Source organism: Vicia villosa, linkage group LG7, assembly GCF_029867415.1.
Source record: "Vicia villosa cultivar HV-30 ecotype Madison, WI linkage group LG7, Vvil1.0, whole genome shotgun sequence".
Classification (NCBI taxonomy): Eukaryota; Viridiplantae; Streptophyta; class Magnoliopsida; order Fabales; family Fabaceae; genus Vicia; species Vicia villosa.
This window is the reverse complement of record NC_081186.1, coordinates 73,207,559-73,232,501: the sequence shown is the minus strand read 5'-3', so window position 1 is coordinate 73,232,501 and position 24,943 is coordinate 73,207,559. Positions and strand designations below refer to the sequence as shown.

At 34.2% G+C, this 24,943-nt stretch overlaps 2 protein-coding genes across 2 annotated transcripts; one reads left to right on the top strand and one right to left on the bottom strand.

Moving 5' to 3' along the window:
- The first annotated feature begins 1,798 nt into the window (after positions 1 to 1,798).
- Positions 1,799 to 2,953, top strand: LOC131619329 (uncharacterized). Its single transcript, XM_058890436.1, has 2 exons — positions 1,799 to 2,092; positions 2,303 to 2,953. Exons 1-2 carry the CDS (start codon positions 1,799 to 1,801, stop codon positions 2,951 to 2,953), a joined length of 945 nt encoding a protein of 314 aa, XP_058746419.1.
- Positions 2,954 to 21,124: 18,171 nt separating this feature from the next.
- On the bottom strand, positions 21,125 to 24,130 carry LOC131617436 (cation/H(+) antiporter 15-like). The gene is made up of 3 exons (XM_058888722.1): positions 23,831 to 24,130; positions 22,609 to 23,610; positions 21,125 to 22,515 (listed from the first exon to the last, which is right to left on the bottom strand). The coding sequence occupies exons 1-3, from the start codon at positions 24,071 to 24,073 to the stop codon at positions 21,322 to 21,324; spliced, it is 2,439 nt and encodes an 812-aa protein (XP_058744705.1). The 5' UTR covers positions 24,074 to 24,130; the 3' UTR covers positions 21,125 to 21,321.
- Positions 24,131 to 24,943: the final 813 nt, after the last annotated feature.

The following is a 24,943-nucleotide window of genomic DNA, read 5'->3' as shown; positions in this document are numbered from 1 at the left end:
ATTTGTGCTTTGCTGACGATATCATGTTGTTTGCCAGGGTAGATCTCAAGTCAATAAAGCTTATTATGCAAAAGGTTAGAGAATTCTCCATGGCAACTGGTCTACACATGAGCCAACCTAAAAGCAAGATTTATTTTGGTGGAGTTAACCCACATGAGCAGGACATTTTGAGGGCTGAAACTGGTTTCCAGGTGGGGGCATTACCTTTTAAATGCCTAGGTGTACCCCTGGATAGTAAGAAGCTGACAGTTACTAATTGCCAACCACTTGTTGATAAAATTCTGGGCAGGCTCAACAATTGGTACACGAGATTATTGTCCTATGCAGGCAGACTACAATTAGTAAAGAGTGTTATGTTTGCAATTGCAAACTACTGGCTGCAAATCTTTCCTCTCTCCAAAAAGATAATCCATCACATTGAGGGGATGTGCCGTAGATTCTTGTGGACAAGCAAGGAAAATGCTAAGAAGACATGCCCTATCTCATGGGATCAAATATGTACAACCGTGGCTAAAGGAGGTCTGAATGTTATAGGACTAGGCAATTGGAATAGACCTACCTTAGGGAAAATGCTCTGGAACATTTACACCAAGAAGGACAGGTTATGGATCCAATGGGTGCATCATTATTATCTGCACAGGGTCAGTTTCACTGAATTTCGGCCAAAGGTCACAGCCTCGTGGACTATAAAGGATATCTTTAAACACAAGGAAGACATAATGCAGACTGAAACATGGGAATCGACTTGTGTGAATGGGAGATATGTAACAGGGGCTATGTACAAGGAAGTGAATGGCTCTAGACCCAATGTCTCATGGAAAAATCTGTTGAGGGGCAATTGGGCAAGACCAAGAGCAATGTTTGTATTATGGTTGGCTTTCCATAATAGACTTAACACAAAAGATAGAGTGGAAAGGTATGACATTGTAACTGATGGAAAATGTTCCTTTTGTGATGCGAATGAAACCTGTGATCACCTGCTGTTCCAGTGCAAGGTTACTAGGGGGATCTGGAAACAAATGCTTGAATGAAAAAGAGAGGATCATACACCGCAAATCTGGGAGGCAGAGTTGAAGTGGATCCTTATGGCTGGCAAAGGCAAGAGCCAAAGAGCGAAATTGATGCGGTTATGTGCTGCTGAAACGGTATACTATATATGGATGGCTAGGAACATAAGAGTGTTTCAACAAGAACATGGGTCGGAGCTTAACATGTTGGATATTGTAGAGATCATCAAGGAAAGACTGACATTAGATAACAAACTCAGGACCTATTGTAGTACCCTATAAGTTTTGTATGTCTGTTTTGTGACTTTGTTGCTTGGATCCCTTGTGGATCAGCATGTACCTCATTGATTTTTTGGAAATATAATTCTTCAATTGCTCCAAAAAAAAATAAGACTACAACTCTTAAATATATTTCAACGTATCTATTAAATCATTAATCATTTCTTTCCTCTTTTAGATACTTTTCTGTTTTTTCTTGTTTTCCTTCTTTCTTTTTTTTGCTTTTATTTGTTATTGGGCTTAATTAGGTTTGCATGGTTGATGCCCATTCTTATTCTATAAAAGAAGGTCATCACCTTGTATATTGTAAGTTGATTTACACTATAATGGATCTATTTTCATTTCGGCCTATTTCTATTCATGGCCTATAATATGGTATCAAGAGACCCTAAACCTATTCTTTCAAATCTCTTTATCCCTTTCGCTTTCCCACCCATCATCTTCTTCCTTGAGCATTTTCCTTCCCTTCACTGCACATTCATCACCTTCGCATAATCATCCCACTGTCATCCATGGCATCTAATCAATCCGACACCGAAAAGTCTCCCAAGAAAGCCCCACCCAAATCACCATCCACCACTTATCCTACCTTAAATCCAAGAAGCCCTTTCTATGTCTATCCCAGAGAAAATCCCGGTGCCATCCTCATCGCACCACCATTGGACGACAATAATTATCACAATTGGAGCAAATCAATGCGACACGCCCTCACCTCTAAGAACAAGATCAGATTCATCAACAGTTCTTTACAACGACCTTCTTCTGCAAATCCAAATTTTGATGTCTGGGAACGTGCAAACAACATGGTAATTTCATTGATCAATCACACTTTATCGCCACACATTGCATAGAGTACCATATGCTTTGATTATGTGTTTGACCTTTGGACAAATCTTTAAGAAAGATTTATAAAGGGAAACCATTTCCGTTTTTTGGATCTCCTTCATGATCTTCACTCTATCAAACAAGGTGATAGATCTTTATCCTAATACTTCACTGACACCAAGATTCTCTAGGATGAACTTGAAGTTCTTCGACCAACACCTACTTTCTACTGCACAATCCCCTGCACCTGCGATTTATCTAAAGTTGTGCGTCAATATAAACAAATGGAGTATGTTACTGGTTTTATCAAAGGTTTGAAAGATACATATCATAACATTCGAACCCAGATATTGTTGCTCGATCCCATCCCTAACATTAGTCGACTTTACTCGATGATTGCTCAACAAGAAGTCACCACAACCATACCTACTATCCATTATGCCAACAATAATCCTTATAACAATCGTGGCAAAGGACGTGGCAACCCTAAGAGCTCCATGGTCAGTACAAATTGTCATAGAACAAATTACTCCATGGAAACATGTTATTTCAAGCATGGATTTCCCCCAGGTTACCGCAACAAAAGCCCTAAAAATGACTCTGAATCCAAGCCCCATCAGCAATCAGAGAAGGATGGCATCATTTCTAAAGAAGACTACCAATATCTGCTTCAACTTCTGCGAAAATCTAAGAAGGACAATAGTTCCACAAAGACTGTCTCAACGACAACACACGGTCCTCACATAATCTCAGGTATGGTCAAAACTGGTAGTGATCTTAACTCTCCCACCATGTGGATTCTTGATTTCGGTGCTTCTGACCATGTTTGTACTCACAGTTAATGTTTTCGTAGCATTCACACTATTCCCCCTTTCAATATCTTTTTCCCTAATGGAAAATCCATAACTGCTAATCTCTCTGGCATTATAGTTCTTGACAAATTTATTAAACTTCACAATGTCTTCTACATTCTTGAGTTTGATTTCAGCCATATATCCATATCAAAATTGTGCAACAAATCTAACTTTAGCATTTCCTTCTCACACAACTCCTTTTTTATACAGGATCTGTCTACCAAGAAGAGGATTGGACATGTGATCCCTCATAAAAACCTCTACATTTTTCAACAACAAGCTACACATCAATCTGCCTGTAATAACAATACTGATACTCTGTGCAATTCTACTAGTTTACATACCTCTAGTTCCCTACCCCTTTAGACCTATGGAATCATCGATTGGGCAATCCTTCTAATGATGTTCTCAAACAAATGTTCCAAAACTTTTTTGTTATAAAATTCAATAAAAATTTTTGCTTGCCATGTTTGTCACGTAGCTAAACAATGCACACTCCCCTTCCCTATTAGTCAATCTACTACTTCTCATTATTTTGAACTTTCACATATAGATATATGGGGCCTATATCAACACATTCCCTAGATGGTTTTCAATACTTTCTTACCATAGTTGATGACTACAGTCGCTACACTTGGATTTTTTTGCTACATACTAAATCTGAAACAAGCACTCATATAAAAAAAATTATACTTTACTGTCAAAATCAATTTGTTTGCAGAATTGAGACCTTTAGAAATGACAATGGTCTTAAATTCATCATGCCTAAATATTATGCTTCTTTAGGAATTTCGCACCAAAGAAGCAGTATTGAGACACCTCAGCAGAATTCAATTTTCGAAAGAAAGCATAGACACCTATTGAATTTTACCAGATCTTTACTTTTTCATGCTAATTTGCCCAAAAAGTTTTGGTCATTTGCTTTGTGCCATGCTACTTACATTATTAACAGGTTATGCAGTCCTACTACTCACAACAAAACCCCCTTTGATCTGTTGTTCAAAGAACCTTCATCATACATATACCTCAAAACCTTTGGATGCTTGAGCTATGCCTCCACCATAACTAGGCATAGAGACAAATTAGATTCTAGAGCTACCAAGTTCATCTTATCAGGATTTCCAAATGGCACAAAAGGATACCTCTTATTTGATCTCCACACTAGACAACTAATAATATTCATAAATTGTTACTTCTATGAAACCATTTTCCCGTACACCAATCCTAATCCAATACAAAATTTAGCAGAACACACTCCTATCAATACCCAACAACCAAATAATGATACCCAAGAACCCTACAAATTTGACTTCCCTATTGCTTTTGAGAAAGAACCCTTGACTCAACCAACACATTTTCATGCTACACCAAATCATGCTATCACTTCCACTCCCTTTCACACAAGCCCTGCTCATACCAGTCCTTAAGAGGCATCACCCATAACTGACAACCTTCATACTCATCATGCCCAACACCTAGAGCCTATTACAACCACACGTATTGACTTTACCCAACCCTACAAACCAACCCAACACCAGACTGTCTACCAGAACCAAATCTACCCCTGCCTACCTAAACGATTTTGTTTGTAATGCTTCTCATAGTTCCCCTCTTTATGACATTTCTAAATATATTGCTTATGATCAAATTTCCCCTACTTTCTTTACTTTTATTTCTACTATCACTACTAACAAGGACCCTACAAGTTACAAGAAAACTTGTACTCATCCTCATTGGATCAAATCCATGAATGATGAAATACAAGCTCTCACCAAAAACAATATATAGACATTCACATCTTTTCCACCAACTAAGAAATAAATAGGTTGTAAATGGGTATACAAGACTAAGTTTAATTAAGATGGCTCTATTGAAAGACATAAGGCCTAGTTAGTTGCTCAAGGCTTTACACAAGTTGAAGGTATAGATTTTTTTGACACTTATTCCCCTGTTACAAAATTAACCACTGTAAGATTACTTTTAGCTTTAGCTTCTTCCTTAAATATACAACTTTTCCGTCTTTATGTACATAACGCATTCCTCCACGGGGATTTGGATGAAGAGGTATATATGTCATTACCCAAAGGCATAAATCCCTCTTATCTAAATCAAGTGTGTAAGTTATCAAAATTAATTTATGGATTAAAATAGTCTAGCAGGCAATGGATTAAAAAACTTTCTAAAGTCCTTTTATTAAATAACTTCAAACAATGAGTTCCTGATCACTCACTATTCATCCATAAATCCATTGACAGTTTCACAGCCTTATTGATTTATGTTGATGAGATTATCCTTGGCACCCTGAAGTACTTTCTTGGTCTGGAAATTGCTCGAAGCTCATCAGGTATCAAAATATGTCAAAGAAAATACACATTGGACCTCTTCTAAACAACAGGATTGCTAGGTTGCAAACTTGCCTCAACACCAATGACAAGAGACATAAAACTAAAGACAAATGAAGGAACACCTTTACAAAATCCCACTGCCTATAGAAGCCTTGTGGGCCAGCTCATTTACTTGCTCAACACCAAACTTGACATTTCTTACTCAATTTAAAAACTCAATCAACATATGAGCCATCCTACCGACATTAATTAAAACTCCACCCTCCGTGTTCTTAGATACCTTAAGAATAATCCTGCTCAAGGACTTTTCTTCCCAAGCAACTCACTTCTTCAACTCAAAGCTTTCTCTGATTCAAACTTGGCTACATATCTAGACACCCGCAAATCCATCACTGGCTTCTGCATTTACCTTGGTCAATCTTTAATCTCCTGGAAATCAAAGAAGCAACCCACAGCCTCTTGCAATTCCACTAAAGCAGAATATCGTGCCATGGCCCCCACTATATGTGAAATTCAGTGGTTGACCAACATCTTGAATCAACTTCCAATCACTTACATGCAACCAGCCTTACTCTAGTGCAACAACTCATTTGCCTGTCATATTTCCAGCAACTCATCTTTCCACGAACGCACCAAACACATCGACCTCGACTGCCATTTGGTTCGAGAAAAGCTTCGTCTTGGCTTGTTTCATCAGCTTCCCGTTTCTTCCTCTCAACAGCTCACAGACATTCTAACCAAATCATTAGACTTACAACCATTAAACTCCAACATCTCTAAGTTTTGTCTTTACTTAGTTTACCCTACAACTTATAGGGGGTATTAAGCCATTAACCATTTCTTTCCTCTTTTAGATACTTTTCTAGTTTTCCATGTTTTCCTTTTTTTGGACTTTTATTTTTTATTGGGCCTAATTAGGTTTGCATGGTTGAGGCCCATACTTATTATATAAAATAAGGTCCTTTTCACTATAATGGATCAATTTTCATTTCGGCCCATTTCTATTCATGGCCTGTAATAGTATCCAACCAACTTTCTTTAAATATTTCACTTTACACTATAAATTTTGTTTCCTTATATAATTATGGTTGTGGTGCAAAAAAATCACAAATTCTCTTCATGGGTTATCATGGTTCATAAATCCAAAACCTTTTGCAATCCACTTAGACAAATGAAGAAATATAGTGAAAATTCAAAAGGTTTTGGATTTATAAGAAATTTTGACATAAATTTTTATAAATGTATTGTAGAAGATAAAAGTGAATCACAGTTTGTAGTATTTTTTAGAAATTATAATTTTTTATTTATGATTCATGTAAAAATCTTGCTCTAATATTTTGATAGTTTGACAACGATAAAGTATGTTGTGTGCATACATGTCTAATATGTATGTTTGTTAGTGCATGTCTAAACTGATCTCTATGTGTGTGTAAGCTCTGATGTTTGATTTAATCATTCGGATGGTGTGAGCTTTAATTTCATTTATGTGTAGCAACCACCTTGCATGATCTCTCTGATGCATCATATGGGATAAGATGTCCCAGCATGTGTTCACCATCTGTCCCAGTCTGCAGGTGAAGATTTTTGGTGTGATCAGTGCGCATTTCTATTAGTTTACATGGAGATTAGCTCTTTATGATTTATATCTTTTAGCATAGATATGTTAAGAAAGAATTAATAAAAGATTGTCCAAGTCCAAATTAATTAAGATGAAGATTTAAATTGAATGAATATCAAATCTCTTAATGCATCTGTTTAGCAAATCAAAACTGCATAATATCTGGTTAGTCTCAAATCAATTGCCATTGGAGAAAAGCCCAACATATGGATTGTTATTTAAGTAACTTATTCCCACCTTTGAAATCACGAGCTAGAGTTGAAGATTCCTAGTGTAAGGTGTTTGTTATTTGAGTCTTTGTATTTGTTTCTATTTGTGTACCTTTATAGCCCCTATAGTTTCATATCTAAGGTATAGATGTTGCGTGATTTTATAGAGTTTTAATTCACAAATATTAATCTGTTTATGTTTGATCATAAGGATTAGGGATTGAGAGAAAGTGGGAGGGGTTCTCATATTTAGGGGTAGTCCTAAATAGAAAGACACATGTAGTATTAAGAAGAGGTGATTGAACTAGGGGTTGTTCATCTAAGACACTTTGTACTAATATTATTGAGAGTGAATTTTCTTTCTTGGGTTTGAAGCCCTTCAAATGTAGACGAGGTTGCATCGAACTTGGTTACCAATTTCTTTGTGTTCTTTATTGCTTTATGATTTATCATCTTGTCTGTGTTAAACTGTCATAAGTTAGTTACACAATTGTCCCAATCGTTGTGTCCAACATCTATCCCTATGCTAGAACAAAATTTCACTTTCAATTTCGGGGTTGATTGGTTCACCGTCGAAATGGTATCTCGCATAAACAAACAAGAAATACTTTAGTAGTACTGCAATGAATAAAATAAAAAAGTAGAAACAAAATTAAAAATAATAACAAAATACTATTTAGAAATAAATAGAAATTGCAAAGATTAAAACCGAAACTAAAAATAATAACAAAATACAATTTAGAAATAAAATAGAAATTGCAAAAATAAAAACTAAAGCTAAAAATAAACTAAAATTAAAAACTAAAAAGCGTCGCACTAAACTGCTTTGTTAAAAAAAATACTCTGACAACGATGCAAAAAAATTGATGACCTCTTACAAATTATACCTATAACGTGGAAGTAATAATAAAAAGATTGTCTCCACGAGGATTGTAATTTAACAAGAGAATTATGTGCGAATTTAAGTAATTAAATGGGGTGTGTTCGTTAGAAAAACAGTTTTAAAACGAGAAATTAAAAGGATGAAATTCAAGATGAGAAGAAAATTAGGTCTTTATTATCGAATCCCTTTATTTTTACCTATTGATGAACTTTGTATTTACTAGGTATATGGCCCGTGCGTTGCACGGATTTGATTAGAATTTTTATCTTAATATTTTTCAAATGAAAAAAATATATTTAATTAATTATAGTTAATTATAATCTTATGATTAAATTTGTTTTAAAATTGTATTAAATATAAATAAAATTTTAACATTATGAAAATACTTAAATAGTTTTGGTCTCCTTTCCATACTTTTGCATTTAAAATTAATAATATTTTGATTTTTTAAAAGACAAATTACTTGTAAAACATGACAAATTATCGTATATAAATCTATTATTGAACTTTGTAGATAAAAATATATGTTGAAAAATAAAAAATTTCATTGATTTTCTTTGAAAAAACATGAGAGGGGGACTAAAACTGTTTAAATTTAAAATGGGGGGACCAAAACTGTTTAAATTTAAAATAGAGGGACTAATTTCGTGAATCCGACAAAATAGGGGGACTAAAACTGTAATTTAGCTTTAGTTTTATTATAATTATAATTATAATTATTTTATTATTTATTTTAATTATTTTAATATAGAATTTCTATCATTAGGGTTTGTATTTAGAATTATTATATTATTAATATAATATTATTAAATTGTGGTAGTATTATTATTATTATTAATAGCAGTGGTTGAATATTATACTATTATTATTCTTAATATTATTATTATTACTATGATGTTAGTTAGATATTATATTATTATTAGTGATGGTTTAGTTTTATTTTTATTATAATTATAATTATTTCATTATTTATTTTAATTATTTTAATAAAGAGTTTGTATAATTAGGATTTGTATTTAGAATTATTAGCAAATGATGACATGTGGCAAAGATTGTTATCAAGATGACATGTGGCTAGGGTTGCCATCATGACTTCTTTACATTTATATTAAGTAGATTGAGTTTCAATTAACTTAGTATCTCAATGTGAATTAACAAAACCACTACGTTCAATTCCTTGGTGTGCAACTCACTAATTTATACGATGATTCCCTAATTTCTTAGGCCAATTCAAAGTTAAATTAGCCTTTCTAAGTGTGTTAATTCATAAGCAACATCTTATAATTACCTATCCATAGTTGATTACAAAGTTGAATAAATTGCCTATATCAAATAAATAGACCAACAGTATCTAGATCGATTGTACGCCCATAAGCGACAAAAGCATTAAACACAAAAACAGTTTAAGTAAGATGATAATAATAAAAATATTCAATAAATCTCAAACATCCATATGATCCAATAGAGTAATAATAAGGTTCATCTCAAAATAACCTAATATAGAGAAACTTAACTACTCATTGATAAATTAACAAATATTATGAGTTGAGAAGTATTCATCAGCAAAATCTATAGAAGAATTACTCTCCAACGACTCCAATGTTCTCTAAAACCGCCCCTTAAATTTCCACAGCCATCACTTTCTATCTAAAATTCAGAACTTTTGAAAAAGTGGCCAAAAGTAGCTTTAAATAGAAAATTGCGTGTCATCCAAAAAGCAACCATCGTGCCACGACAAGTCTGTATCGCATCGCGATACACATCTCATCGCGTCGTGTTGGGGTGCATCGCGAGCAAGAGAATTCTTGAAGCAGATCCTTTGTTTTCTTCACATTTTCGTCACCAATTTCAGTAAGTCTCTGTTTCTTCCTTTCCTTGGTTTTTGCTCAATTCTTCGAACCTTTATACAACTTTGGTCATTATTCTTTTGAATTCATCAGAATCACCTCAATAAAATCACGTAATCGATTGTTATCAACCACCCTACTAAAATTCGTAGAACAACGATTACCTTTAATTACTTTTGTTAAAAAAAATTGTTAACCTAATGTGTTCGATTTTCTCCTAAATTATTATGACATATAAAAATGAAAAATTCAAAGTTATGTAGTTCTTTGTTGCAAAAAATTATGCGTTGGTTGATTTTAAATAAAAGGTTTGATCACGCAAAGGCGGAAAAAATGTTCATTGATTGAAAATAAAATTAAAAAAAAAAACATTTTCTTGTGTTACAACGAAAAATAAAAGTTTATTGGTTGTTGTATTTAGGAGAAAGACAATTATTTGAACTTAAACAAGACATATGTCTTGCGTTCGATTATTATTCGAGGATAAAAAGATGTACGTCCAGTTACCCTTTTTAATCCGAGGGAAAAGAAATTATTTATCATTAGTTTTAAACGAAAGATGAGTATCTGACCTTAAACAATACGAGTGTCTTGCATTCGTTTACTTGAGGATAAAATGATGTGCATCGAGTTATTTTTTTTCATCCATTTTGATTTATCAGAAAAAATGAGGATTAAATACGAGATTAAAAAAATTAAACAAAACTCACGTCTTGCATTCCAAGTCTCTTGAACAAAATGGATGTACATCCAATTATTCTGCTTTAATCTGATTTCATTCTTCGCTTTGAATATTAATGTCTTAAAAAAGCGGAGTAAGCTATGGTAAATGAAACAATACTCGAGAATAAAAGTGAATAATTAAAACTTAAATCAGACGTTCGTCTTGTGTTAAAAAACTTTAAGATGAGAAGGATGTACATCGGATTACTCTATCTCTTATTATTCTGAGTTTCTAAGTCACTAAAGTGTTTATCCCTATAGTTTTTAAAGGTGCGAGTTAAATATGAAAAAGTGAATGTGTCTAGCGCTCTGCTAGGGTTTTGTTGTTTCTTCTCCTTTGAGAAGTCTTGTTTTCTTTTCCTGGTTTTTACGGTCCTGTACCGTGAGTGTTTTCAAGACATGACAACAAATCAAATGGAGAACCTGTCTATCAATGAGGAGGGGGAACAGGAGGGTTTTTGCTTTGATTTGGAGGAAGATGGAGAGGACAACGTGGATCTTAAATGGTGCCTAGTGGGGAGGTTCTTGTGTGATCGTGCTATTCATATACAGTCGATGAAGAAACGTATTGCGGATATTTGGAGACCATTGAAGGGAGTTAACATAAAGGAAGCTAAAGGTGGATTATATCTCTTCCAATTCTCGCATAACCTGGATATGCAGTCAGTTATCAACGGTGGACCTTGGACGTTCGACTCTCACCTTTTGATCCTTGAGAAGGTGCGGCTTGGATTGCAGATAGAGAACACACCACTATACCATGTTGATTTCTGGGTACAAATACATAATTTACCGGCGGGCATGATGATCGAGAAGATTGGGAGAACTATTGCTAATTTCATCGGAGTTTTCGTGGAATACGATAAAAACAACAACACAAGCTTCTGGCGTGAGTATATGCGATTAAGGATCAAGATAGATGTGCGGGAACCATTGAAGAAACAAACTCGGGTGAAGAATAAGGGTGGAGAGTGGTGTGTAGTGAAATTCAAGTACGAAAAGCTGAGTCTATTCTGTTTCGTCTGTGGCAAATTAGGACATTCGGAGAATAAATGTGAGATACGGTTTGCGATGGAGGAGGATACGGGGATTAGGGACTGGTCGAATGAAATCAGAGCAGAGAATCGTAGATATGGGGGAGGTACGTCATCAAAGTGGTTGAACTCAGACAATTCAAGCTCAAAGGTGAAGGCAGGAGAGTATGACCCGATAAGAGAGGTAGTGCCGACGGAGAACATACCGGAAGATGGCCGGAAGGAGGAAGGGGCGACAGAATCAGAATTGAATCAGAATTTAATGGCTGGAGTTATTACTAATAATGGAGAAAATATCAAAGCTTTTAACAGTAGTGATGGAGGAATTAGTTTTAGCAATAACAAGAATCTTAAAATTATTGACTCATTCAATGTGAGCCAAGTCAAATCACAGGTGCAATTATTTCAAAATTTCCCAACTAAATTGAATACTCTTACTGTTACCAAGTCAAACCATTTGGCCCACCAATTAATAGAAAATTCGACAGCCAGTGGACATTTCTCTTTGCATGCGGCAACTCTAGACAATAACAATAATAAGCCAATTGTTTTACCCCACTTAAGTGCAAACCAGATTAATCAAGCTCCAAATAAAGAACCTATCCTTCTCACGCTGAATGAAAACCTGATGCAGAACCCCATAATTTTCGGTGCAGTGCAGTCACCTCATCAAAACCAGCATGAAGTCTCACAACTTAAGATACACACAGCAGATTCTAGTACAACATCAGTTGCGGCAAGCGCGTCAAATTTAAATCCGAAAGCAATTAAATTCAAGACTAAAGGTCCTCACCATAAATCTTATCAGGCCAACAACACTAATAAGCAGATCAACCGTAATAGAAGTGGTAACGGTAGCAAACCCGAAGATTCAAAAATCATAAATGGTAACAGTATCGAGAAGGAGGGACAACTGCACAACGATAATCAACTAGAGAAGAAACGGAGGAGGGTGAACGATACAGAGACTGAAGAGGAAGTAGTGGTATCAACTCAGCATTTTTTATCGGCAAGTCCTGGCAGCCAGGACTGCCGGGACTCATGAAAATTATCAGCTGGAATTGTCGGGGTTTGAGCAGCCCGAGTGCAGTTCCAAATTTAAAGAAGATAGCTCAAAAACACCAACCAGATATTATTTTCCTGTCGGAAACGTTAGCCAAATCAAGAAAGTTAGAGACGGTTCGTGTTCTATTAAATTATGAAGGTTGTTTCGTTGTGGACGTGGAAGGGAGAAGTGGAGGTCTAGCTATATTGTGGAAGCGCAATGCATACTGCAGCATTATGAATTACACTAGGAACTTTATTAATGTGTTGATTAAAGATGATGTTAATGGGGACTGGAGACTTACTTGCTACTATGGTTATCCGGAGCGTTATAGAAGGCGACAAGCTTGGGATTTACTTCGTCAGATTCATGACATGGTCGGCGAGCCGTGGTGTGTAATTGGTGACTTTAATGATCTTCTATCACAAGATGACAAGCTTGGTCGACATCCTCATCCGAACTGGCTCTGTAATGGATTTCGTCAAGCGGTTAGTGATTGTAATCTGGTGGACTTACCGCTTGAGGGACACCAATTCACTTGGGTGAAAAGTAGAGGAACAAATCAGATGATAGAAGAGCGTTTAGATCGTGCTTTGGTTACCTCAGATTGGCTCGCACGGTTTTCAAACGCTAAGTTGCAGTGTCTTCTCGCATCACATTCGGATCATAGTCCGCTGCTATTGGACTGTGAACCTACTCAAGTTGCAAGAAGGCGTTACAATTTCAGATTCGAAAATAAATGGTTGATTGAGGAAGGTATTAAAGAAGTGGTGCAAACAGGGTGGCGGTATGGGGAAGCTACTGATCTTGAAAACAGACTCCAATCTTGTGCGTCCCATATTGCTCACTGGAACCGTAACAGGTGTAACACATTTTCAAGGGACCTGGCACGACAGATGGATATAATGGAGAGATTCCGTGGTGCTCATGATTCTCGCACAACCGCCACTTTTGGTGAAGCTTTAAGTCAGTATAATAAACTTCTTTTGCAGGAAGATGCGTACTGGAGACAAAGGGCCAAGATGCATTGGCTCAAGGACGGTGATATGAACACGAAATTTTTCCATCAATCGGCTACAGCCAGAAAGAAATACAAGGAGATTGTGAGTTTGAGAAGGGAGGACGGTAGCAGTGTGTCGGATCAACATGAGTTAGGTGAAATTGCAAAAAGCTATTTTGAAACTCTTTTCACGGCGTCGGCAGGTTTTTATGAGCCGGTAATTGATAGTGTTAAAACTGTGATTAATGAGGAGGATAATGGTAGGTTATTGGCAGATTTTACAAAAGCTGAATTTCATATGGCTCTCTTAGATATGCACCCAGATAAGTCGCCTGGCCCGGACGGTTTTAATCCAGCATTCTATCAGAATTTTTGGGACATTTGTGGTGATGACATTTTTGGGGCAGCAAAGGGCTGGCTGGACCAAGGGTTTTTTCCGGCATCTATCAACGATACAAACATATGTTTGATTCCTAAATGTTCTCCGCCTAATAATATGAAAGATTTCCGCCCCATTTCTTTGTGTAATGTGATATACAAAGTGGTTTCTAAAGTTCTTGCAAATCGGTTGAAACTGTTCTTAAGTAAGTGCGTGTCAGAGGAACAATCGGCTTTTGTGGAGGGTAGATCTATTTTGAATAATGCCATGATTGCTAGTGAAGTTATTCATGCCCTTAAAAGAAAGACTAAGGGGACTAAGGCGCACCTGGCTCTAAAGATTGATATAGCAAAGCTTATGATAGAGTGGATTGGGGATTTCTGAAAGTGGTGTTAAAAAAGTTTGGCTTTGCGGATAGATGGATCCACTGGATGATGATGTGTGTTAGTTCGGTGCATTATAATGTTCTTGTGAACTCATCGAGTGTGGGACCAATTGAACCAGGAAGAGGATTGAGACAAGGAGACCCACTGTCTCCGTATCTCTTTATTCTTATATCAGAGGGGCTTTCGGCCCTTATAAAGAGCGCTGTGGCAAAGGGTGATATCCATGGGGTTCAAATCTGCAGAGGGGCACCAAGTGTGTCCCATCTGCTTTTTGCTGACGATTGTTTTTTATTTTGCAGGGCAAATTTATCTGAAGTGAGAACTCTTATGGGTTTACTCAAAACCTATGCTGACGCGTCAGGACAGGAAATTAACTTATCAAAATCCGAAGTGTTCTTCAGTAACAACTTGTCGGCGATGGCAAAGGAGGATCTTGCTAATATTTTGGGTGTTCGACATGTCTTGGGTACTAGTAATTATTTAGGATTACCTTCTATGATTGGTAGGAGTAAGAAGGCAATCTTTTCTTTCATCAAGGATCGGATATGTAGAAGAATCAATTCGTGGAAAGGTCGGTCTTTATCTAAAGCCGGCAAGGAGGTTATGATTAAATCGGTGCTCCAAGCTATTCCGTCATATATTATGAGTGTTTATATTCTCCCGGATACGGTGATTAATGATATTGAGAAGATGCTAAACTCGTTTTGGTGGGGTGGAGGAAGAAATAATAAAGGAATCAAATGGATGTCGTGGGAGCGACTCACTTATTCAAAGAAAGAAGGAGGATTGGGTTTTCGAGACTTTAAAGCTTTTAATATGGCGATGGTAGCTAAGCAAGGATGGTTTCTTATGACACAACCTCAAGCTCTAGTGTCTCGTATCTTTAAAGCAAGGTATTTTCCTAGAACCTCTTTTTTTGATGCTAAGCCGGGGTATAATCCTAGTTTTGTGTGGAGGAGCATTTGGAAAGCTAGAGAAGTTCTTATACTTGGTTGCAGGTGGAGTATTGGGGATGGAAGTAGAATCAAAGTGATGAATGAACCGTGGCTTCGAGGGAGTCGAGAGGGATGCTTGAGTGGTCCTCATAAGGAAGGTGCGTACAATATCACGGTTAGAAATCTCATGCTTACTAATGTTAAACAATGGGACTTGAGAATTTTACGTGATTTTTTTGATTATATGACAGTGGTGGATATCCTAAAAGTGCCATTAGTGGAGGAGGTTACGGAGGACAGATTGGTGTGGAAGGAGGAACAAAGTGGTAATTATAGTGTGCGCTCTGGTTATAGGGTCTGGAGGAATGCTCAGAACCAACACTCTATTAGGAACAATAAAGATAATTGGAATAGTATTTGGAGTATCAAAGCACCGGCCAGAGTGAAACACCTATTGTGGAGGATCTGTCAGGGATGTTTGCCTACCCGTACGCGCCTTCAGCAACACCATGTTCAGTGTTCGGGAGCTTGTCCTTTCTGTGATATTAATAATGAGGATGACTGGCATGTCTTCTTTGGTTGTCCAGATACTTACGTTTGCTGGGGAGCAGCAGGTTTGAGCAATATTGTTGATCATAGAACTTTTTCTTTTTATGATGTAAAGTCGCTTATTCTTGATATTTGCAGTAAGGAAGATAATAATACGGCGGGTCGAGTTGCTGTTACAATTGAGGCAATGTGGAAAAGTAGGAATGATCTTATTTGGAATAATGAGCGTGAAGATGGCTCCCGTGTCGGTTGGGTTGCTTATCATAATTGGCGCGAATGGTTTTCGGCGCAACGGGTTCAGGATAGTAACAATGATAATCATCAGCATATAAGTTGGAGTCCCCCCCCTCCCCCCCCGTGGCTGGTCTAAGTGTAACTTAGACGCGGGATTCAATAACAATAATAATAGAAGTACGACAAATAGAGGTTGGTGTATAAGAGACGAACTCGGGAATTTCATTAGAGCTGGAGTGGCATGGGATCCAGGTAATCTTTCTGTTCTTGAAGCAGAAGCTTTAGCCCTCAAAGAAGCTATCCAAGGTGTTATTCCGTTAAATATTGATCGAGTTATTTTCGAAAGTGATTCCCTTCAAGTGGTGCAGGCTTTCCACTCTGTTACCGTAGGATTTTCAGAGTTTTATACTATAATAAGAGATATTCAGTTGTTATTACAAAATTTCCCTAACTTTGAGGTAAAGTTTGTCAAACGTCAAGCGAATATGGTTGCTCACTCGTTAGCGAAGGCGGCCAATTCTTGGGCTAGGCGTAGTATTATTAATGTAATTCCTCCTTGTATTGAACTTTTGATTATGAATGAGAAAAGTTAGTTTTGCTTTGGTCAAAAAAAAAAAATAATAAATAAGGTTGAATTGGGATTCAACAACTAACTTTAATATAACACACAAGTGCACACATAGCACATAAATATAAACGGCTACATAGATACCTAAAATTTCCTAACTTTATACACACGCCTTCAACATTTTTCTTTACTTAAATAAAGATCATAAAAAACTGTCAACTATTTATCTTAGTCATAAATCCAAGTAAGCAAATCATTGAACCTCTTTCTTATAAATAAAAAGTAAAAAAAGAAAAAAAACACATTAAGGGTACAAGAAGTAAAATAGGAGTGCATGTAGAATACACAAATGGGCCTAAACCAAATGATAATCCAACCCAATACTAGGTATTTTTTTGTTATCATCTTATCTATAATATAAGAAAATTAATGGTTGTGGAAAAGTAAAAAAATACATTTATTTGATTTTTTGCCATCACATTAAAATTGTAGTTTTTTAGTCTTTCCACCATAAAGTTCTTAATTTTATTATTAAAATAATAGAACTCTTATATTTTATCAAACTTATCAAAAATCTCTCTCTATTCTCTATTTTTTTCTTTCATCACTTTCTTACACAAAAAAAAAACTATTATTGATATATTTTTTTATATACGAAAAATAGTATTTATGATTGAAATAATTTTTAGTCAAAGATGATATACGGGAAAAATTTATTCAAAAAATCTATTATTGATCTAAATATTTTTGTAAGTGATACCTAAATAAAATTATATTTGTATACGGAAAAAATATATTATTTACAAAAATGGTATTTATGATCCAAATATTTTTTATTAAAAAATGATATACGGGAAAAAATCTACTATTGATTTAAATATTTTTATACACGAAATTTACTATTGATCCAAATATTTTTGTAAATGATACCTAAACAAAAATGAAGTTTGTATACGAGAAAAAAATCTATTATTGATCTAAATATTTTTATATACGAAAAATGTTATTTATGATCCAAATATTTTTTATTCCAAAACGGAATATGCCGAAAAATCTATTATTGATCTAGATATTTTTATATACGAAAATTTGATACTGATCCAAATAGTTTTGTAAATGACACCTAAACAAAAGTAATATTTGTATATGGAAAAAATCTATTATTTACGAAAAATGGTATTTATGATCCAAATATTTTTATTCCAAAATGGTATACGGGAAAATAATATACTATTGATCTAAATACTATTTTATACGAAATTAACTATTGATCCAAATATTTTTGTAAATGATACCTAAACAAAAATGAGGTCTGTATACGGGAAAAAAAACTATTATTGATCTAAATATTTTTATATACGAGAAATGGTATTTATGATCAAATATTTTTTATCTAAAAATAGTATACGGGAAAAAATCTATTATTGATCTAAATATTTTTTATACGAAAATTTAATATTGATCCAAATATTTTTGTAAATGATACCTAAATAAAAATAATATTTGTATTATTATATATGAAAAATGTTATTTATGATCCAAATATTTTTTATTCAAAAATGGTATACGGAAAAAAATATACTATCGAGGTAAATATTTTTATATACGAAATTTACTATTGATCCAAATATTTTTGTAAATGATGCCTAAACAAAAATGAAGTCTATATACAGGAAAAAATCTATTATTGACCTAAATATTTTTATATACGAGAAATGATATTTATGATCAAATATTTTTGATACAAAAATGGTATACGGGAAAAAATATATTACTGATCTAAATATTTTAATATACGAAAAATTTAATATTTATCCAAATATTTTTGTAAATGATACCTAAAAAAAATAATATTTGTATACGGAAAAAAATCTATTATTTACGAAAAATGGTATTTATGATCCAAATATTTTTTATTCAAAAATGGTATACGAGAAAAAATTTATTATTGATCTAAACATTTTTATATACGAAATTTACTATTGATCCAAATATTTTTGTAAATGATACCGAAACAAAAATGAAGTCTGTATACGGAAAAAAATTATTATTAATTTAAATATTTTTATATACGGGAAATGGTATTTATGATTAAATATTTGTAATCCAAAAATGGTATACGAAAAAAAATTTATTATTGATCTAAATATTTTTATATACGAAATAATCAATTATTTATCTAATTTTTTTTCCTTTTTAACATTTTTATTTAAAATAAATGATGTATCCAAATTCGCGTACTCGAACAGAACCCGTGCGTATGCACGGGTCAGTTACTAGTTTAAAATAAAAGGAAATTTTAAGGTAATTTCTTAATCCATCCATTGATACTCTTAGGCATCTGGCGCAATTCCGTTATTGTCCATACTTCCGAAGATACATATCAGGAAGCACCTTTTATTGGCCAAGTTTTGGTTTTTTCTAGAGTTATTATATCTACGAAAGTATTTTAAACGGATAAACGTTGGGAAAAACTGCAAGTTAATTCAATTCTGGGAAAGTTCTGTAGATGCATATCTGGAACGTCTGAGCGCTACAATTATCCGTAAATATGACTCAGGAATTTTCTACTATATTTTAAACCAACTATATTTCACTCCAAAACTCCAATTTTTTTCGTGCAATAAAATAATACATCAAGATATAGTACATCAAAATAGTGATATGTATACTCAATCTTATATAGTACATCCAAATAGTCATATGTCATAAATATCATCAAAAAATAGTACATCAATGTCATTAAAAAATGGTACATCAAAATAATCATCAGTCACTACTGTGTGTGCCGGACAATATCTCAATCTTCTCCTCTGGCGCAAATTTATCAAAAATGGTTCCGAAGATGCATAACAAGAATCATTCTCTAGATGCATCTAAAGAACAAACCAACATTTAGTATGTAAAAAAATGTGCGTTCGTAGATACACCTCCGAAAGTAGAGGTATTTTTAAAAACGCACATGATGCCTAAGAATCCCAAGGGATGTGGTAAGAAATTTCCAATTTTAAAAGGGGTTGAAAATTAGAGAGGACTGGTTTTGATTAAAAAAGCTAAACGGGTTTTTTAAGACATGATTAGGCCTTGACGATCCAAGGCAGCGTGATGGGCTTGTACAAGCCCAGTAGCAACTAAGGCCCAACAACAATTAATTAACATATATTAATCAAAACTTAAAGACAAATTAACTAAGAGAAAAAAGGAAATGCACTGACAGTGTAAAGTATTTAACATTGTCAACCAATGAAAGACATGCATCAGAATAAATCCTATTTTTATTTTTAAAAAACTAAAATTACATGGAAAATTAAAACATTTTAATTAGTTATTTGTGTAAAATTGTTTTGACACATGATTGGTGATGAAGGAAGAAGATGAATGCTACGTTTTCTGTAACAAAATTCGTTGTTTGTTCTTTTGCTTTTGATTTTTTGACACCCACCTCTATTCTACTGCTCAAAAATGGTGGACACACCAACAAAAACGGGAAAACTAGAATTGGACCAAACAAAAAGTGTGAATTTTGTCGTTTTTGAAATGAATCAGAAAATGAAAAATGTGAATAATAATAACAATAAAATTTTATTTATTTTTTATCAGAAAACTCTTAGTACATAAATATTTTAGTCGGTAAAATCGAATGGATCCAGGCTGAATCGCGAATGGAGTCACTTACTCGTGAGAAAACTCTTAGTACATAAATATTTTAGTCGGTAAAATTTTTGTGCGGAGCGCGCCGCCTCATTAACGTCGCGAATAGCCCGATCGAAGTGCTCAAGTGCCGTCTATAAGACACCACTAGCGCCTCTACGCCCACGCCCTCGGACCCGGTGTCGGGGGCGGCGAGGGTGTTTTTGGTAGAGAAAGTGTCATAAGGCCTAGGACCACCACATATGTCTATGTGGCACTTTATCCTCTTTGGCTCCTTTAGAAACTACATTGATCTAAGAACTTTATAAATGCTTTTAAAGTTTACTCCACTTTCTATGTGGGACTATTTATGAAGCATTTATTGTCAATTAACTCTATTTCACTTTTGTCATTTTAGAACACAACTTGATGAAATTAAAGCTCATAATTTCCAACATCAAATCTATAACATATTATTAGGTAGTTATAAAAACATTGTTGTATCTAAATGTAGTAACTTCTAGATCATAAAGGTTTATGGGCTAGGAGGTAAATGTATATACATGCATGAACTTTTCCATGAAACTAAATTATTCTTATATCTTCTTGATGACGAAAACAAAATGGAAACAGAAGCTGATGATAATATACCGTATAATTCTTATAATTCAAAGCGTGGAGTTCAATCTTATTACAAGTGAGGGTGTCATTACTCCTCACTCTCAATATTTTTGTCAATTATTTTTAACTTTTTAATAGGGAGAAATGTAAATATTCAAGCTAATCAAATATCTTGCTCTAATAAGTAAGAATGTGATACACTATGAACTGTACAATCATTTTTTTACACAATATCTATCATCAAAAAGAAATAACACTTTTGTCTCCCAATCGGTTTTCTACTATCTTAAGTCTGATGTCCACATTCTGTTCGTTTACCTTCTATTTCTGTATTAAATAATTGGCTACACCTATTTATCACGAGGAACTTCCATAATGGTTAAATTTTCTTGCCTTGATAAAACACCAGAATCTAAATTCAAATCATGATAACCAATCCCTGATCTCTTTTGTTGTTGAATAACCATAACAGAACCATCAAAAGTAGAATCTGAAGCAACTAACATGTCACCAATAGGTCCGAGTTCAGGATACTCATTCCAATAATTTAATCCACTAAACAAACATGACTCACTTGCATGTCTTCTACCAACCAAAACCAAATCAAAACAACCTTCAAATGACCTTAGAACATTTATCATTTCAACACTATCCCTTACTACTTCCTCTTTATAATCGTGTCGTTTAATTTGAATGCAATCCACTTTAAACCTATGAATCAAATCCCCGTCTGGATCCTTGTTGATCAAGTTCTTATTTTTCTTTCGAGGCTCCATTATTCTAACCAATGTAACCCTTACTATCGGGTTATTTGCCATCCGCATCGCGTAGGCTAAAGCTTCACGGTCGTCATTGCCTTCTATAAAGACTATTCCAACACTATAAAATGCGGCATTTGCTATAGGATGGCTTATATTCAAAGTACCGCGCTCGATTAGAATCCCAACAGAACAAGGTGCCGTCCTGAGAAGCTGGAGATTTAACGCCCTAATTGGGTGTGTAGATTCTGTTATCCCATTCGATTTCCATTGTCTATGAAAAGGCACAATCAACAAACATACTCTCTTTTCAGCAACCTGCATACATATTTCATCATGCATTGTTTCGTAAGGTGAAATCGACGTGTAGAGTTTCACAACAACATTATTTGATTTTTGTTGCTCGTAGGATCGAAATGCGTTTATTATGTGCTCCGAATAATTCTTTTGCGAATGATTCTTCTTGCTAGTTGATTGATGATCTACGAAAACTGGGGTTGATCTTCCTCTTAGTTGAAGAAGATGTAGAACATAGAAACAAATAGGATTTTCTAATGAAGGGTTTGAAATTTCAAGAAGATTGATTATAGAAGGAGTGGTTTCTTGACTATGTATACACGCCATGAGACGCAGTTCAATATCTTGAGTTGATTGTTCAATGGTTCTTCTCCTATTTAAAGACAAATACCTCTTAGAAGGATCATATAAGAATTTCACAAAGGGAGTGGTGACTCCTGTTAGCCAAGTTAATGCTATCAGCGCATTACCATACGATTGTTCATCTATCTGCAAACAAAACATGTATAAATTTTCTATATGCAAATCGGCCACATACAGTTACAAGATGACAAATTAATAGAAAGGATTATTGACTCTTACTGTAATATTTAGACCATTTTGCAAGTAAATCAATTGCGTGATGCCTTGAGCACTCATAAGTAGTCCTAAAGCTAAAACATCTGTCATTGGCATCTTCCAATAAATTGAAGGTAATATAGTTCCGACAATCTTCCCAAAGGATGCAACAATAGCAATAACTTGAACAATCACAAATGTTTGACCGTCAATTAGAAAAATATTGAATCTAGAACCGCCATACAGAAAATACAATGGCAAAAAAATATGTGAAACCAATGTATCCAATCTATCGGTCAATGCTGATCCTAATGGAGGACCTTCAGGTACAGCTATGCCTAAAATGATAGGTAAAATCAGAACATGTTGCCCGATAACTTCGCTAAAAAACGCGCAACCGATTAACATTAAAAACACCGACAGTATGTATGACTCTTTCATTTGTCTACCTTCAGGTGTTTGTCTTATCATCCAGCACATTATGGGACGTAAAACGCATACTATGAAAGTAATCATAACGAGCAAACTCAGCCCCATCAGGTTAGCAGTCTTATCTTCAATGGAAAATATATTTTCGTGGGTTATCACGGCGCTAACAACCATTAACGAAATAGTTCCACTAACCATTGAGGAAGATATAGCTAATCGACCCATTTCGGAGTTTAATAGCTTTAAATCTGCTAAGTGGATTGTGGTTACATGGAATGAACCACATGAGAAGATGAATGTGATGGAAATTAAGGAATTGTAGAGAGGGTGATCAGGAGGTATTGCTTCTCTTGCAACAAAAAAAACAACTGAGCTAAATAATAGTGGAACGAAAAATGACAATATTCCAATTGCCCAAGCTTTTTTCCCTGATTTTGCAACGATACTTAGATCAATTTTTACTCCAATTAAGAACATAAACATCATGCCTCCGAAAAATGCAATTGTTTTACTTATGTAGAATGTTTTTGGTGGGAATAGCCACTTTTGTAGGAAAGCACTTTGTCCTATAACTGATGGTCCTAGCATCATGCCAGCCTGAAAAAATAATTCATTAGCATGTATTTATGTTTTTTCATAAGATTTCAAGTGTAGATAAATTGTTTGACGCGTTCTAATACAGTTACAAGTTGTCACACATGTTGACGGGGATACTTAATCACTAATATTGCAGTCACAATTGCGAATGCAACCATGTATAACGACTTTCATTAAAAAAAAAAGACCAATCAATAAACATATCTATAAAATATATTACCAGCATTTGCGGAAAGAATCTGGTCTCTCCAATAGGTTGAAGTAAAAATTGTAAAACAGCAGTCAAGCTAGAAACTAAAGAGATTTGTACAAAGAGAACCGGTAATGTGTAACTAAATGGATTATCCGAAAAGAAAATCCCTCTTGATCTTGGATTCTTAGATACTTGTTCACAAATCCATACTGTTCCATTTGTTGTAATGGCGTTAACGGTTGCATTTACAGTACTATCAGCCATCGACATGGTTGGTACACTTTGGAGAATGAGAAGAAGAAAGACAAACACATGTTTTGATTTATTTCAAGAATGTTTAACTTTGTGAGATCTTAATGGTAATGCTGAATTGTGGGTTTGGTGTTTTAAAATTAGTTTTATTTTGTGATTAGTCTATGGTGATATTTTTAGTGCTAAATTGGTGGTTTAAGATACATAAAGGGATAAACCATAAAACCCTTTGAGGTTTACCTGATAGGATCATAATCCATTATAACTTATAAGTTTGAAAAATGTGTACAAAGATAACTATTGTGAGGTTTTTAATTTTATTCCTGGAACAAAAAATAGATAGATTTATCCCTATTTAATATTTTTTTACTACCATTTTTCTTAATTAATTTCTAATAATTTATCACCCTCCCACCATCCCCACTTTCCATATTCTCTACTTACAATTTAAAGGAAGATAAAATATATTCATATGTTTCGCTATTTGAGATTCATATGTCCTCTTTTCATTGATTTACTACGTATTAAAAAAGTCTGTGCTACGACTTGATTAAAATGTATTTAAATAAATTTTAAAGCAATAATTTTAATTTGTTTAATTTTATGCAATTTATTTTTTTAAAATTAGTTGTATATGATTTAAATATGATTTTTTCTAATTAAAACAATGATTGTAAAAGTTTATTTTATTATTGGTTTAAACAAAAATATATATATTTGCATACAATATCTACATATGATACTATAGGTAATCTAAGACAAATGAAAAACAAAAACAAAATTATTAAAGGTATTTAATTTTTTGTGAAAAAACTATACTGATTAATCAAAAACAAATAACTTAAACTAAAGTGTGTATAGGTGTCTATTACTTAAAATTATACACTT